Below are 18,289 nucleotides of genomic sequence, written 5' to 3'. Positions count from 1 at the left end.
GTGTATTAACCCTACACTGGCACAGAGAGTTGCACAGTGTGTATTAACCATTCACTAGCACAGAGAGCTGCACAGTGTGTATTAACCCTTCACTAGCACAGCGAGCAGCACAGTGTGTATTAACCCTTCACTGGCACAGAGAGCAGCAAAGTGTGCATTAACCCTTCACTAGCACAGAGACTGCACAGTGTGTATTAACCTCTTCACTAGCACAGAGAGCAGCACAGTGTGTATTAACCCTTCACTAGCACAGAGAGCAGCACAGTGTGTATTAACCCTTCACTGGCACAGAGAGCTGCACAGTGTGTATTAACCCTTCACTAGCACAGAGAGCTGCACAGTGTGTATTAACCCTTCACTAGCACAGAGAGCTGCACAGTGTATATTAACCCTTCACTAGCACAGAAAGCTGCAGTGTGTATTAACCCTTCACTGGCACAGAGAGCAGCACAGTGTGTATTAACCCTTCACTGGCACAGAGAGCAGCACAGTGTTATTAACCCTTCACTGGCACAGAGAGCAGCACAGTGTGCATTAACCCTTCACTGGCACAGAGAGCAGCAGTGTGTATTAACCCTTCATTAGCACAGAGAGCTGCACAGTGTGTATTAACCCTTCACTGGCACAGAGAGCTGCACAGTGTGTATTAACCCTTCACTGGCACAGAGAGCAGCACAGTGTGTATTAACCCTTCACTGGCACAGAGAGCAGCACAGTGTGTATTAACCCTTCACTGGCACAGAGAGCAGCACAGTGTGTATTAACCCTTCACTAGCCCAGAGAGCAGCACAGTGTGTATTAACCCTTCACTAGCACAGAGAGTTACACAGTGTGTATTAACCCATCACTGGCACAGAGAGCTGCACAGTGTGTATTAACCCTTCACTGGCACAGAGAGCTGCAGTGTGTGTATTGACCCTTCACTGGCACAGAGAGCTGCACAGTGTGTATTAACCCTTCACTAGCACAGAGAGCAGCTCAGTGTGTATTAACCATTCACTAGCACAGAGAGCAGCACAGTGTGTATTAACCCTTCACTGGCACAGAGAGCAGCACAGTGTGTATTAACCCTTTACTAGCACAGAGAGCTGCACAGTGTGTATTAACCCTTCACTAGCACAGAGAGTAGCACAGTGTGTATAAACCCTTCACTAGCACAGAGTGTATTAACCCTTCACTAGCACAGAGAGCAGCACAGTGTGTATTAACCCTTCACTAGCCCAGAAAGATGCATTGTGTATTAACCCTTCAATGGCACAGAGAGCAGCAAAGTGTGTATTAACCCTTCACTGGCACAGAGAGCTGCACAGTGTGTATTAACCCTTCACTGGCACAGAGAGCAGCAAAGTGTGTATTAACCCTTCACTAGCACAGAGAGCTGCACAGTGTGTATTAACCCTTCACTGGCACAGAGAGCTGCACAGTGTGTATTAACCCTTCACTAGCACAGAGAGCTGCACAGTGTGAATTAACCCTTCACTAGCACAGAGAGCTGCACAGTGTGTATTAACCCTTCACTAGCACAGAGAGCTGCACAGTGTATATTAACCCTTCACTGGCACAGAAAGCTGCAGTGTGTATTAACCCTTCACTGGCACAGAAAGCAGCACAGTGTGTATTAACCCTTCACTGGCACAGAGAGCAGCACAGTGTTATTAACTCTTCACTGGCACAGAGAGCAGCACAGTGTGCATTAACCCTTCACTGGCACAGAGAGCAGCAGTGTGTATTAACCCTTCACTAGCACAGAGAGAAGCACAGTGTGTATTAACCCTTCACTGGCACAGAGAGCTGCACAGTGTGTATTAACCCTTCACTGGCACAGAGAGCTGCACAGTGTGTATTAACCCTTCACTGGCACAGAGAGCAGCACAGTGTGTATTAACCCTTCACTGGCACAGAGAGCAGCACAGTGTGAATTAACCCTTCACTGGCACAGAGAGCAGCACAGTGTGTATTAACCCTTCACTGGCACAGAGAGCAGCACAGTGTGTATTAACCCTTCACTGGCACAGAGAGCAGCACAGTGTGTATTAACCCTTCACTAGCACAGAGAGCAGCACACAGTGTATTAACCCTTCACTGGCACAGAGAGCAGCACAGTGTGTATTAACCCTTCACTAGCACAGAGAGCAGCACACAGTGTATTAACCCTTCACTGGCACAGAGAGCAGCACAGTGTGTATTAACCCTTCACTAGCACAGAGAGCAGCACACAGTGTATTAACCCTTCACTGGCACAGAGAGCAGCACAGTGTGTATTAACCCTTCACTGGCACAGAGAGCAGCACAGTGTGTATTAACCCTTCACTAGCCCAGAGAGCAGCACAGTGTGTATTAACCCTTCACTGGCACAGAGAGCTGCACAGTGTGTATTAACCCATCACTGGCACAGAGAGCAGCACAATGTGTATTAACCCTTCACTAGCACAGAGAGCAGCACAGTGTGTATTAACCCTTGACTGGCACAGAGAGCAGCACAGTGTGTATTAACCCTTCACTAGCCCAGAGAGTTACACAGTGTGTATTAACCCATCACTGGCACAGAGAGCTGCACAGTGTGTATTAACCCATCACTGGCACAGAGAGCAGCACAGTGTGTATTAACCCTTCACTAGCACAGAGAGCAGCACACAGTGTATTAACCCTTCACTGGCACAGAGAGCAGCACAGTGTGTATTAACCCTTCACTGGCACAGAGAGCAGCACAGTGTGTATTAACCCTTCACTAGCCCAGAGAGTTACACAGTGTGTATTAACCCATCACTGGCACAGAGAGCTGCACAGTGTGTATTAACCCATCACTGGCACAGAGAGCAGCACAGTGTGTATTAACCCTTCACTAGCACAGAGAGCAGCACAGTGTGTATTAACCCTTCACTGGCACAGAGAGCAGCACAGTGTGTATTAACCCTTCACTAGCACAGAGAGCAGCACAGTATGTATTAACCCTTCACTGGCACAGAGAGCTGCACAGTGTGTATTAACCCTTCACTAGCACAGAGAGTAGCACAGTGTGTATAAACCCTTCACTAGCACAGAGTGTATTAACCCTTCACTAGCACAGAGAGCAGCACAGTGTGTATTAACCCTTCACTAGCCCAGAGAGTTGCGTTGTGTATTAACCCTTCAATGGCACAGAGAGCAGCACAGTGTGTATTAACCCTTCACTGGCACAGAGAGCAGCACAGTGTGTATTAACCCTTCACTAGCCCAGAGAGATGCACAGTGTGTATTAACCCTTCACTAGCCCAGAGAGATGCACAGTGTGTATTAACCCTTCACTAGCCCAGAGAGATGTAGTGTGTATTAACCCTTCAATGGCACAGAGAACAGCACAGTGTGTATTAACCCTTCACTGGCACAGAGAGCTGCACAGTGTGTATTAACTAGGGTTGCACCGATATCGATACTAGTATCGGTACCGATACCAAGTATTTGCATGAGTACTTGTACTAATGCACCAATACTTAAACCGATACCTCCACTTCCTACCCATATGCTATCTTGTGGCGTTTTTTCAAACTGCATGTTCCCATTTCATTTTAAACTGGAGTGGAGACTAAACTAAAAATTGTTTACTACTGTTCTGCCAATACAAATTGCTGTTTTTGTATTATTGTGGGAGAGATCACTGTACCTCGTTCAGACAAACCCCTGAAGTACTGGGCAGTTAATAAACAGATTTCCAGCTCTGGCTAAAATGCCCCAAAAATATCTTTCTGCCCCATGCAGTAGTGTGGAAAGTGAAAGACTGTTCAACTTAAGAGTCGAACCTCCATACAAATGTCAGATTGATGTTATATAACAGCCCTACACCCAATTGCATAACCCCTTTAAATTTAATATTTTATTGTAATATTTTTTATTTATAAACATGTTCAGTGAACTTTGTGACAAATAAAACTTTTATTATTTCATAATGTCTTTTGAATTACAGTCCTTTATAATTATAAAGAAGGAATCTTAAATAATCTGTATTGTGCTTGGTAAACTGTCACATGATCTAAAAAAAAAGTATTTGAAAACAAGTATCGGTACTTGTACTCGGTCATAAAAAAATAGTATCGTGCAACCCTAGTATTAACCCTTAACTAGCACAGAGAGCTGCACAGTGTGTATTATCCCTTCAATGACACAGAGAGCTACACAGTCTGTATTAACCCCTTCCCTAGCACAGAGAGCTACACAGTGTGTTTTAACCCTTCACTGGCACAGAGAGCTGCACAGTGTGTATTAACCCTTCACTAGGACAGAGAGCAGCACAGTGTGTATTAACCCCTTCACTAGGACAGAGAGCAGCACAGTGTGTATTAACCCCTTCACTAGCACAGAGAGCTGCACAGTGTGTATTAACCCTTCACTAGCACAAAGAGCCGCACAGTGTGTATTAACCCTTCACTAGCACAGAGAAGCACAGTGTGTATTAACCCTTCACTAGCACAGAGAGAAGCAGTGTGTATTAACCCTTCACTAGCACAGAGAGAAGCACAGTGTGTAGTATCCCTTCACTAGCACACAGAGCAGCACAGTGTGTATTAACCCTTCACTAGCACAGAGAGCAGCACAGTGTGTATTAACCCTTCACTAGCACACAGAGCAGCACAGTGTATTAACCCTTCACTAGCACAAAAAGCAGCACAGTGTGTATTAACCCTTCACTAGCACAGAGAGAAGCACAGTGTGTATTAACCCTTCACTAGCACAGAGAGAAGCACAGTGTGTATTAACCCTTCACTAGCACAGATATCAGCACAGTGTGTATTAACCCTTCACTAGCACAGATATCAGCACAGTGTGTATTAACCCTTCACTAGCACAGATATCAGCACAGTGTGTATTAACCCTTCACTAGCACAGAGATCAGCACAGTGTGTATTAACCCTTCACTAGCACAGATATCAGCACAGTGTGTATTAACCCTTCACTAGCACAGATATCAGCACAGTGTGTATTAACCCTTCACTAGCACAGATATCAGCACAGTGTGTATTAACCCTTCACTAGCACAGATATCAGCACAGTGTGTATTAATCCTTCACTGGCACAGAGAGCAGCACAGTGTGTATTAACCCTTCACTAGCACAGAGCAGCACAGTGTGTATTAACCCTTCACTAGCACAGATATCAGCACAGTGTGTATTAACCCTTCACTAGCACAGAGAGCTGCACAGTGTGTATTAACCCTTCACTAGCACAGAGAGCTGCACAGTGTGGATTAACCCTTCACTAGCACAGAGCAGCACAGTGTGGATTAACCCTTCACTAGCACAGAGAGCAGTAAAGTGCATTAACCCATCACTGGAAACAAAGCGCAGCACAGTGTGTATTAACCCATCACTGGAACATAGAGCAGCACAGTTTGTATTAACCCTTTACTAGCACAGAGTGTAACAATGTGTATTAACCCCTTCACTAGCACAGGGAGTAACACATTGTGTATTAAATCCCATTTACTAGCAAGGAGCAGCAAAGTGTGTATTAACCCCTTCACTAGAATAGAGAGCAGTATAGTGTGTATTAACCCTTCACCAAGACAAAGATCTACAGTGTTTATTAACCCTTCACTAGCACAGAGAGCTGCACACTTTAAGTTGAACAGCACTTACTTTCCCATTGCCTGGCACAAGCAGATGAATAACAAGCATTAATATAACAACAATATTTATAACAATTATAGACCAGAAAGTAACTAAAACGTTTTATCACACAATACACACAGCCTGACTCATTCACCCAGCAACAGCTGCACAGGAAGTAAATGGGAGTGGCACAAAGGAGAAGGGTCTAGCTGCAGACTGGAGCTCCACTCTAGACAGGAAACATGTGACCTCCACTCAAAGTTTTTTTTTCTTTGCTTTTTTTTTTAAATTAACTTTAATGTAACAAACAACCTATAGACAATCATTCTGGAAACGAAACATTTTGCAGCTTTCTTGTTCTTAATGTTCATTCACAGTGGTTTATGCTGATTGTTATTTATAAAGTAACCACTGTGATTGTCATTTATATGGTAACCACTGTGACTGTCATTTATAAAGTAATCACTGTGACTGTCATTTATAAGGTAACCACTGTGACTGTCATTTATAAAGTAACCACTGTGAGTGTCACTTATAAGGTAACCACTGTGACTGTCATTTATAAGGTAACTACTGTGACTGTCATTTATAAGGTAACCACTGTGACTGTCATTTATAAGGTAACCACTGTGACTGTCATTTATAAAGTAATCACTGTGACTGTCATTTATAAGGTAACCACTGTGACTGTCATTTATAAGGTAACAACTGTGACTGTCATTTATAAGGTAACCACTGTGACTGTCATTTATAAGGTAACTACTGTGACTGTCATTTATAAGGTAACCACTGTGACTGTCATTTATAAAGTAACCACTGTGACTGTTATTTATAAGGTAACCACTGTGACTGTCATTTATAAAGTAATCACTGTGACTGTCATTTATAAGGTAATCACTGTGACTGTCATTTATAATGTAACCACTGTGACTGTCATTTATAAAGTAACCACTGTGACTGTCATTTATAAGATAATCACTGTGACTGTCATTTATAAGGTAATCACTGTGACTGTCATTTATAAAGTAACCACTGTGACTGTCACTTATAAGGTAATCACTGTGACTGTCATTTATAATGTAACCACTGTGACTGTCATTTATAAAGTAACCACTGTGACTGTCACTTATAAGGTAATCACTGTGACTGTCATTTATAATGTAACCACTGTGACTGTCATTTATAAGGTAACCACTGTGATTGTCATTTATAATGTAACCACTGTGACTGTCATTTATAAGGTAATCACTGTGACTGTCATTTATAAAGTAGCCACTGTGACTGTCACTTATAAGGTAATCACTGTGACTGTCATTTATAATGTAACCACTGTGACTGTCATTTATAAAGTAACCACTGTGACTGTCATTTATAATGTAACCACTGTGACTGTCATTTATAAAGTAACCACTGTGACTGTCATTTATAAGGTAATCACTGTGAATGTCATTTATAAGGTAACTACTGTGACTGTTATTTATAAGGTAATCACTGTGATTGTCATTTATAAGGTAACCACTGTGACTGTCATTTATAAGGTAATCACTGTGACTGTCATTTATAATGTAACCACTGTGACTGTCATTTATAAGGTAACCACGGTGACTGACATTTATAAGGTAATCACTGTGATTGCCATTTATAAGGTAATCACTGTTACTGTCATTTATAAGGTAATCACTGTGAGTGTCATTTATAAAGTAATCTCTGTGACTGTCATTTATAAGGTAACCACTGTGACTGTCATTTATAAGGTAATCACTGTGACTGTCATTTATAAGGTAACCACTGTGACAGTCATTTATATGGTAACCACTGTGACTGACATTTATAAGGTAACCACTGTGACTGTCATTTATAAGGTAACCACTGTGGCTGTCATTTATAAGGTAATCACTGTGACTGTCATTTATAAGGTAATCACTGTGACTGTCATTTATAAGGTGATCACTGTGACTGACATTTATAAGGTAATCACTGTGACTGACATTTATAAGGTAATCACTGTGGCTGTCATTCATAAGGTAACCACTGTGACTGACATGTATAAGGTAACCACTGTGAGTGTCATTTATAAGGTAACCACTGTGACTGACATTTATAAGGTAACCACTGTGACTGTCATTTATAAGGTAATCACTGTGACTGACATTTATAAGGTAACCACCGTGACTGACATTTATAAGGTAGCCACTACGAATGAACATTAACACAAGAAAGCTGCAAAATGTGCAAGGCTGAAGTTGTCTTCTTAATCCGTCAGCTTCTTATTCTGCAATTTGTAAAATAAAGATATCTACAGATATTTTTATTTTAAATAAAATACACTTTCCAAAAACCTAAACAAAATTACATTTTATAAAAAAAATTAATCTTATATTAAGGTGACCAGACGTCCCCGGGGACATAATTTTGCCCTCAATTTTTCCCGAATTGAGGAGACTGTCCCCGGCAAAATTATGTCCCCGAAATTGTCCCTGGCTCCTTTTTATTGTCCCCGACTCACTTCCTCCCAGCGTACACAGGTGTCACAAGCAGCGCGTGCAAGTAGGAGGGAAGAGACGGAGAATTCCTGCACAGACCACAGACAGTACAACTCAGAGTAAGATAAGTACTTACTACATAATTCTATGTGCTTATCATTCACAGCACACACACACACTGTAATAGTGTTTTACTTGTACCACTAGCACATTACCTTGCTTAATGTGCAAGTGGTACAAGTATAAAGGAAATTTATGCTTACCTGATAAATGTATTTCTTTTACGATATGACGAGTCCACAGATTTCATCCTTACTTGTGGGATTTAACCTCCTGCTAGCAGGAAGTGGCAAGGAGCACCACAGCAGAGCTGTATATATAGCTCCTCCCTTCCCTCCACCTCCAGTAATTCGACCGAAGTTAGGAAGAGAAAGGAAAAGCCAAAGGTGCAGAGGTGACTGAAGTTTAATAAAAATAAGTACATACCTGTCTTAGAAATAACAGGGTGGGCCGTGGACTCGTCATATCGTAAAAGAAATAAATTTATCAGGTAAGCATAAATTTCCTTTTCTTTTACAAGATATGACGAGTCCACGGATTTCATCCTTACTTGTGGGATACAATACCAAAGCTACAGGACTCGGATGAAAGGGAGGGACAAGACAGGAACCTAAACGGAAGGCACCACTGCTTGACGAACCTTTCTCCCAAAACCAGCCTCAGAAGAAGCAAAAGTATCAAATTTTTAAAATTTGGAAAAAGTGTGAAGAAAAGACCAAGTTGCAGCCTTGCAAATCTGTTCAACAGAAGCATCATTTTTAAATGCCCATGAGGAAGCCACAGCCCTAGTAGATTAAGCCGTAATTCTTTCAGGAGGCTGTTGTCCAGCTGTCTCATATGTAAGACGGATGACACTCTTCAGCCAAAAAGAGAGGTAGCCGTAGCTTTCTGACCCCTACGCTTCCCAGAAAAAAAAATGAATAATGAAGATGATTGATGGAAATCCTTAGTCGCCTACGAGTAAAACTTCAAGGCGCGGACCACGTCCAAGTTATGCAACAGACGCTCCTTCTTAGAAGAAGGATTAGGACATAATGAAGGAACAACAATTTCCTGATTAATATTCTTATTTGAAACAACCTTAGAAAGGAACCCAGGTTTGGTACATAAAACCACCTTATCAGAATGAAAGATAAGATAAGGCCAGTCACATTGTAACGCTGAAAGCTCAGAGACTCTACGAGCAGAAGAAATAGCAACCAAAAATAAAACTTTCCAAGATAACAACTTAATATCTATGGAATGCATGGGTTCAACGGAACCCCTTGAAGAACATTAAGAACTAAATTCAAACTCCAGGATGGAGCAATTGGTTTAAACACAGGCTTGATTCTGGTCAGAGCCTGACAAAAAGACTGAACATCTGGAACATCTGCCAAACATTTGTGTAGTAAAATTGACAAAGCAGAGATTCGTCCCTTTAAGGAATTTGCTGATAACCATTTCTCCAATCCTTCTTGGAGAAAAGACAGAATCCTGGGAATCCTAACTCTACTCCATGAGTAGCCCTTGGATTTGCACCAAAAAATATATTTACGCCATATCTTATGGTAGATCTTTCTAGTGACAGGCTTACGTGCCTGAATCAAAGTATCAATGACTGAATCAGAGAACCCCCGCTTAGATAAAATCAAGTGTTCAATCTCCAAGCAGTCAGTTGCAGAGAAACTAGATTTGGGTGTTGGAAGGGTCCCTGAATGAGAAGGTCCTGCCTCAATGGAAGCTTCCATGGTGGCAGAGAGGACATGTCCACTAGATCGGCATACCAAGTCCTGCGAGGCCACGCAGGCGCGATTAGAATTACTGAAGCCCTCTCCTGTTTGATACGAGCAATCACCCGGGGAAGGAGAGCAAACGGTGGAAACACATAAGCTAGGTTGAACGACCAAGGCACTGCCAAGGCATCCACCCCTCTAAAGAAGCGTTATGTGAAACGCGCATCAGGGGCACTACTACGAGGTTATGGAACCTCAATTTTAGAAAGCTGACTCAGTGGAACAAATGAATAGCACCTAAATTATGTTCTTTACTATTAGTGGCAGTTAAACGTTAATTGGGTCTCCGCTATAGAAGAGACCTTTCTGTAGCTTAGCTTGATAAACTCTTAATATTAGCTAACCTGTTGGCTCATAATATAGCAAAAGCTGCACTTAGAAATCGATATTTATTTCTGTCTTTTTTGTCAAGCGCACACTTAATGGGCATAAGCGGCATTGAGATATTTGAACTACTTAAAACTGTCCAATTTTTTATGCGCTCATGAGATAGGGCATGAGCGGTATTGAGATATTTGAACTACTCAAAACTGTCAAATTTTTATGCGCTTATGATATAGAGTATTGATCCATGCAAGAAATGTTTGTATGTGCTTAATTAACCCTTTAAGGACACAGCTTTCAGTTTGCTCAATGGTTTTATGACGGAAAAATTCTGTCATATGTCCTTAAGAGGTTAATATATTATTTAAAAAAAAAAATTACCAATATACAAACACAATATTGCTGTCTCATACTATTGGGTTGGAGCATGCTATTGTATCGATAATTTTTGCAACAATAGATATACATAGACCTAATGTTGTCTGATACAATCTATGCAAATTTTGTAATACACAGCTCATAACCCCTTCTGACCTTAAAGGCATATACCACATAGTATGATTATCACAGGTGCTGCTTAACCAACAATGAAGGTTTTCTTAAGATTACTACAGTTGGTAATATTTGTAAAGAAAAGCCCCAGAAAATATTGAAACTATTACTCGTATATGCAAGTGAATTATCTACATATTGACACGGTGTGTCTTTTAGATTATTCAAGAGATTCACACTATAAGGTACGAATATATACATTTTATTAGGCATTGTTCACAAGAGAACTGTGCTTTTCAGTAAAAAGTCTACAAATATATTAGACATCAAACGCCACTATTGCTCACAATAATCTGTTTACCCCAAGGGTTAATTATTTGTATCAACACAGATGTTATATGTACCACTTGGGAGTAACAGATTAACAATTGAACAGGTGCATTCTAGATTCACTATCTTAGTTCCAGCAAGTTTTAAACGAATGTGTGTGTGTGCATGAGCACTATTCCTGCTGGACTAGTATACATTCTTTTCTCCCAATAAAGTTATTTAGTGTATATGCGTATGTATATGATATTTTACAATATCCAAACTTTCTGTTAAACGATCTGAGTACACTTCTACAATGGGTTTTAAGTATTAAACTAATCCAGGAACCAGCAGTCTTCTCTTTGTGCTGCAAATTTCTTTGCATCTCTTTGTACATTCTGACTGCCAAGGCATCTATCAGTTTGGGCTGAGGATCCCTTGACCTGGATCCGTATCTCGGGAGCTTGGCATTCTGACGAGATGCCATCAGATCCAACTCCGGTATGCCCCATCTGAGAATCAGGGTGGCAAAGACCTCCAGATGGAGTTCCCACTCCCCTGGATGGAACGTCTGTCTGCTTAAAAAGTCCGCTTCCCAGTTTTCCACTCCTGGGATGTAGATTGCTGACAGATAACAAGAGTGAGTCTCCGCCCACCGAATTATCTTGGATACTTCTGTCATCGCTAAGGAACTTCTTGTTCCTCCCTGATGATTGATGTAAGCCACAGTCGTGATGTTGTCTGACTGAAAGCGGATGAATTTGGCCGAAGCCAACTGAGGCCACGCCTGAAGCTCATTGAATATTGCTCTCAATTCCAGAATATTGATTAAAAGAAGAGACTCCGACTGAGTCCACACACCTTGAGCCTTCAGGGAATTCCAGACTGCACCCCAACCTAGTAGGCTGGCGTCCGTTGTCACTATCACCCATGAGGGTCTGCGGAAGCACGTCCCTTGGGACAGATGATCCAGCGATAACCACCAAAGAAGAGAGTCTCTTGTCTCCTGATCCAGATCTATCTGAGGAGACAAATTTGCATAATCTCCATTCCACTGCCTGAGCATGCTCAGTTGTAGCGGTCTTAGATGAAAACGAGCAAACGGAATGATGTCCATTGCCGCCACCATCAATCCAATTACCTCCATGCACTGAGCCACTGATGGCCGAGGATTGGACTGAAGGGCTTGGCATGTATTCAGAATCTTTGACTTTCTGACCTCTGTCAAGAAAATTTTCATAGATATGGAATCTATTAGAGTCCCAAGGAGGGAACCCTTGTCTGTGGAATTAACTCCTTTCTAGATTCACCTTCCACCCGTGAGTCCTCAGAAAGGACAGAACCATGTCTGTATGAGACTTTGCCAGATGGTAAGATGGCGCCTGGATCAGAATATCATTCAGGTAAGGCGCCACTGCAATGCCCCGCGGCCTGAGAACTGCCAGAAGTGACCCTAGAACCTTTGTGAAGATCCTGGGTGCTGTGGCCAACCCGAAGGGAAGAGCCACAAACTGAAAATGTTTGTCCAGAAAGGCAAACCTTAGGAACTGGTGATGATCCTTGTGGATAGGAATATGAAGATATGCATCCTTCAAGTCCACTGTAGTCATATATTGACCCTCCTGGATCAACGGTAGAATTGTTCGAACAGTCTCCATCTTGAAGGATGGGACTCTGAGAAACTTGTTTAGACTTTTTAGATCTAAAATAGGTCGAAACGTGCCCTCTTTTTTGGGAACCACGAAAAGATTTGAGTAAAACCCCTGCCCTTGTTCCAGTATTGGAACGGGACGAATCACTCCCATAGTAAAGAGGTCTTTTACACAATGTAAGAACGCCTCTCTTTTTATCTGGTCTACAGACAATCGTGAAAGAAGAAACCTCCCCCTTGGGAGATAATTTTTGAATTCCAGCTGATACCCTTGGGACACAATTTCCAGTGTCCAAGGATCCTGAACATCTCTTACCCAAGCCTGGGCAAAGAGAGAAAGTCTGCCCCCTACTAGATCCGGTCCCAGATCGGGGGCCGCCCCTTCATGCTGTCTTAATAGCAGCAGTGGGCTTCTTGGGTTGCTTACCCTTGTTCCAAGCCTGGTTGGGTCTCCAGACGGACTTGGCCTGAGCAAAATTCCCTTCCTGCTTGGCGGAAGAAGAGGGGACTCGTTTAAAGTTCTGAAAGGAACGAAAATTATTTTGTTTACCCCTCAGTTTAGCAGTTCTATCCTGAAGTAGGAGATGACCCTTACCTCCCGTAATGTCAGAAATGATTTCTTCCAAGTCAGGCCCGAATAGGGTTTTTCCCTTGAAAGGAATAGTCAAAAGCTTTGACTTAGACGACTCATCAGCAGACCATGATTTTAACCATAACGCTCTACGTGCTAAAATGGCAAATCCGGCAGTCTTAGCCGCCAATTTGGCAATCTGAAAGGTGGCATCTGTAGTAAAAGAATTAGCCAGCTTAAGAGCCTTAATTCTATCTAAGATATCCTCTAAAGGAGTCTCAGTCTTAAGAGACTCTTCTAATGCATCAAACCAGAAGGCCGCCGCAGTGGTAACTGGTACAATGCAGGCCGTCGGTTGTAAAAGGAAACCCTGATGAATTAACAGTTTCTTTAGAAGACCCTCCAATTTCTTATCCATAGGTTCTTTGAAAGCACAACTGTCCTCAATAGGAATAGTTGTACGCTTAGCCAGGGTAGATATGGCTCCCTCCACTTTAGGGACTGTTTGCCAAGAGTCCCGAACAGTGTTAGATATGGGATACATTTTCTTAAGATTAGGAGAAGGTGAGAACGGGATACCCGGTCTGTCCCATTCCCTCTTGATCTCCAAAATTCTCTTAGGAACCGGAAAACATCAGTGTAAGCAGGTACCTCTAAGTATTTGTCCATTTTACACAATTTCTCTAGTGGTACCACAATAGAGTCACCGTCATCTAGAGTCGCTAAAACCTCCCGAAGTAACAGGCGGAGGTGTTCAAGCTTAAATCTAAAGGACATGAAGTCCGAGTCCGTCTGAGGTAACACACTTCCCGAATCGGAAAGTTCCCCCTCAGACAGAAGTTCCCTGACTCCCAAATCAGATCCCTGTGAGGGTACATCGGAAATAGCTAACAAAGCATCGGAGGACTCAGTATTCACATTGACTTCTGTCCTGCTACGTTTGCCCTGTAACACTGGCAACTTAGATAATACCTCTGTAAGGGTAGTTGACATAACTGCAGCCATATCCTGCAGAGTAAATTAATTAGACGCGGTTGAAGAACCAGGCGTCGCTTGGGTGTGCGTTAAAGGTTGTGACGCTTGGGGAGAAGTTAGTGGTATACCCTGATTCTCCTCAGACTGAGAATCATCCATAGACACATTTTATTTACATAAAATCTGTGCTTTACATTGTAAGGCCCTCTCAGTACACAAGGGACAAAAAAATCAGAGGGGGTTCCACATTGGCATCTAAACACATAGAACAAGTAGTTTCCTCAGTTTCAGACATGTTAAACAGACTAGCAATAGTAATAATAGTCCTTCTTTGCTTAAAATATTGAGCTCTGAATTCAAATTATATAGACAAAAATGTTGATACAAAGGGATTTATCAGACATATAATGTTCCCTTTATATATACAGTATGTGCTATTATCAGTTATTGTGGCTTCTAACTAACATGAAAACATCTAACAGACATAATATCAAGTTACAGAACATGCCACACATATTACATACCCAGTCTATGTGTAGGTTATAGTAGCCATTTAAATTAAACTGATTATGATCACATGACACACATATTACATACCCAGTATACATGTAGGTTATAGTAGCCATTTAAATTAAACTGATTATGATCACATGACACACATATTACATACCCAGTATACATGTAGGTTATAGTAGCCATTTAAATTAAACTGATTATGATCACGTGACACACATATTACATACCCAGTATACATGTAGGTTATAGTAGCCATTTAAATCAAACTGATTATGATCACATGACACACATATTACATACCCAGTATACATGTAGGTTATAGTAGCCATTTAAATTAACTGATTATGATCACGTGACACACATATTACATACCCAGTATGCATGTAGGTTATAGTAGCCATTTAAATTAAACTGATTATGATCAAATGACACACATATTACATACCCAGTATACATGTAGGTTATAGTAGCCATTTAAATTAAACTGATTATGATCACATGACACACATATTACATACCCATTATACATTTAGGTTATAGTAGCCATTTAAATTAAACTGATTATGATCACGTGACACACATATTACATACCCAGTATACATGTAGGTTATAGTAGCCATTTAAATTAACTGATTATGATCACATGACACACATATTACATACTCAGTATACATGTAGGTTATAGTAGCCATTTAAATTAAACTGATTATGATCACATGACACACATATTACATACCCATTATACATGTAGGTTATAGTAGCCATTTAAATTAAACTGATTATGATCACGTGACACACATATTACATACCCAGTATACATGTAGGTTATAGTATCCATTTAAATTAAACTGATTATGATCACGTGACACAAATATTACATACCCAGTATACATGTAGGTTATAGTAGCCATTAATATTATACTGATTATGATCACGTATGTACCGGTTACTGATATTGTGTCTCATGAAATAAAATCAGTTTCCCCACAGTAATTCCTCTGGTATATAACATGTACAATGCTAAGCATCTATTGCTATAAGAAAAGGTTTATCCACATGATGTGCACAATAAATATATCTCCCAGTTGTCAATCATTTGAGACTGATGTTCTTGTTTATATAATTCTCTAACACTCTTCAAATAAAGACTCCTTTATTCTGTAAATTTAATTATTGTATCCCCTATGTAAAACAAACATACAAATCCTAACACTGGCATATTAATAAACAACACTGGGGGTGCTTTGGTGGTGAATAGTTGTGTAAACTGCTCAGTATGAGGACAGATTTGTATATTCCTGTGTGGTGTTTGGATTCTATCACATTGATATGAGAGAAACTGAGGTGCACATATATAGAGGAACAAAGGACAGCAGGAGAGCAGTTCCAGTCTGGGGCTTTTATAACTGGGATTTAGAAAGTATTATTTACAATAGGATCCTTTTTGATGCTTCTATTTAGAGAGTTTGTCCTCTTTAGGATAATTGTAAAAAAGTTTGTACAATGTGTATATAAAGTTTATTTGTGTGTAAATATTTGGTGTTTTTTGATACCTGATTTCAATAAAAACCTTTTTTCCCACTTTCTAAACATGTGAAAGGTTTCTTCCCTTGTGAATCCTTTCATGAGTTTTCAGATTACTCATTTGTGTAAAACCTTTTCCACACTCTGTACATGTGAACGGCTTTTCTCCTGTGTGACTCATTTCATGCTTTTTCAGATCACACTTTAGTGTAAACCTTTTTCCACACTCTGTACATGTGAAAGGCTTTTCTCCTGTGTGAATCCTTTCATGCCTTTTCAGATTACTCTTTTCTGCAAAATATTTTCCACACTCTGTACATGTGAACAGCTTTTCTCCTGTGTGAATCCTTTCATGAGTTTTCAGATTACTCATTTGTATAAAACTTTTTCCACACTCTGTACATGTGAACGGCTTTTCTCCTGTGTGAATCATTTCATGAGTTTTCAGTTCACTGTTTTGTATAAAACTTTTCCCACACTCTGTACATGTGAAAGGCTTTTCTCCTGTGTGAATCATTTCATGAGTTTTCAGATTACGTTTTTCTGTAAAACATTTTCCACATGCTGTACATGAGAAAGGCTTTACTTCTGTGTGAATCATTTCATGAGTTTTCAGATGACGTTTTTCTGTAAAACATTTTCCACACTCTGTACATGAGAAAGGCTTTTCTCCTGTGTGAATCATTTCATGAGATTTCAGATGACGTTTCTCTTTAAAACATTTTCCACACTCTGTACATGAGAAAGGCTTTTCTCCTGTGTGAATCCTTTCATGAATTTTCAGATTCCTTTTTTCTGTAAAACTTTTTCCACACTCTGTACATGTGAAAGGCTTTTCTCCTGTGTGAATTCTTTCATGATTTTTCAATTCACTCTTTTGTGTAAAACTTTTTCCACACTCTGTACATGTGAAAGGCTTTACTCCTGTGTGAATCTTTTTATGAGTTTCCAGATGAATACTTTGTATAAAACATTTGCCGCACTCAGTACATGTATGTGGTTTCTCACCTGTGTGAATTTTGTTGTGTTCTAGTAGATGAGACTTCCATCTAAAGATTTTCTCACATTCTGTAGATTTGAAAGGTTTCTCCTTTGTAAGAATCCTTTGGTTACACTGTGGACTTTTCCCTTCTTTAATATGTTTTGAAAACTCAGTAAATGTGTGTGATTTATCATTTGGGATAATAATTTCACTAGATAACTCATAAATGTTTTCCTCTTGTTTGATTACTAAATTACTCTCTGTACATAATGATTGCTGCTCATCTCCTGCCAATTCACTGTCTTTTAATATCTTTTGTGATATCCCCCATGTTTGTGAATAGTCATTGTTGTCTAAGATTTTTGGAGTTTGTGGTATCATTCTGATGCTTTCTGTAGTGAAGGATGGATATGAGCTATTCAAGTGTTTGTCTACATAAAAAGAAATGGAATAAAGAAAAAATTAGACTGTTTATTCTTTATAATATAATCCATCTCAATAAAAAAAAACATTTTTTATACCCAAAAATGCCTTCTGCTTTGTATTTTTAAACATATTTACCTGTAAATCACAAATTAAAAAAGGACGACATAGAATGTAAACATTACTACATCATCGTAAACTAAATTACTGAGATGTGGGTGTTACACAGATGGGAACAAGGTAGGCATAAGTGCAGTTATGGGTGTTCTATGAGCGAGATTAGGGAAGAGGAAGGTAGAGTTGCAGGTGTTCTAAGTAATGAACCAGGTCAGAGGGTGAGGTTAGGCAGTTGTTGGACATGATCTGTCTAAAAGAACAGAGGGGGGAGTAGTATTTTTTTCCCTCCTCCTCAGCCCAATGGATGTTGCTCCTTCTTTATAATGTCACTGACACAAATGTTCTTAAAGATGCAGATATAAACATAATAGTTTATATTTGTTTAATGAGTGATCTGTTCTATTTTCCCAGTAATTAAAGTCAGCATAATATCTATTTTACTCACCTAACCCATATGAGTTCATGCTGATAACAGGCTCCAATGTCTGTGCTCAGGAAGAAAGTT

General features: G+C 40.3%; 1 protein-coding gene across 1 annotated transcript in view; it reads right to left on the bottom strand.

Annotated features, from left to right (window-relative positions):
• The window catches only part of LOC128661305 (oocyte zinc finger protein XlCOF6-like), a gene marked incomplete at its 5' end in the record, with an annotated part of 46,040 nt that extends 29,294 nt beyond the window's left edge, over positions 1-16,746 (bottom strand). Inside the window, one exon of the mRNA XM_053715576.1 lies at positions 16,354-16,746. Within this exon, the coding sequence (XP_053571551.1) occupies positions 16,354-16,746 (393 nt within the window). The remainder of the gene's footprint in view (positions 1-16,353) is intronic.
• Positions 16,747-18,289: the final 1,543 nt, after the last annotated feature.

This window comes from Bombina bombina, chromosome 5 (assembly GCF_027579735.1).
Source record: "Bombina bombina isolate aBomBom1 chromosome 5, aBomBom1.pri, whole genome shotgun sequence".
Taxonomy (NCBI): domain Eukaryota; kingdom Metazoa; phylum Chordata; class Amphibia; order Anura; family Bombinatoridae; genus Bombina; species Bombina bombina.
The sequence above is the reverse complement of the archived record's forward strand: the minus strand, read 5'-3'. Positions and strand labels throughout refer to the sequence as shown.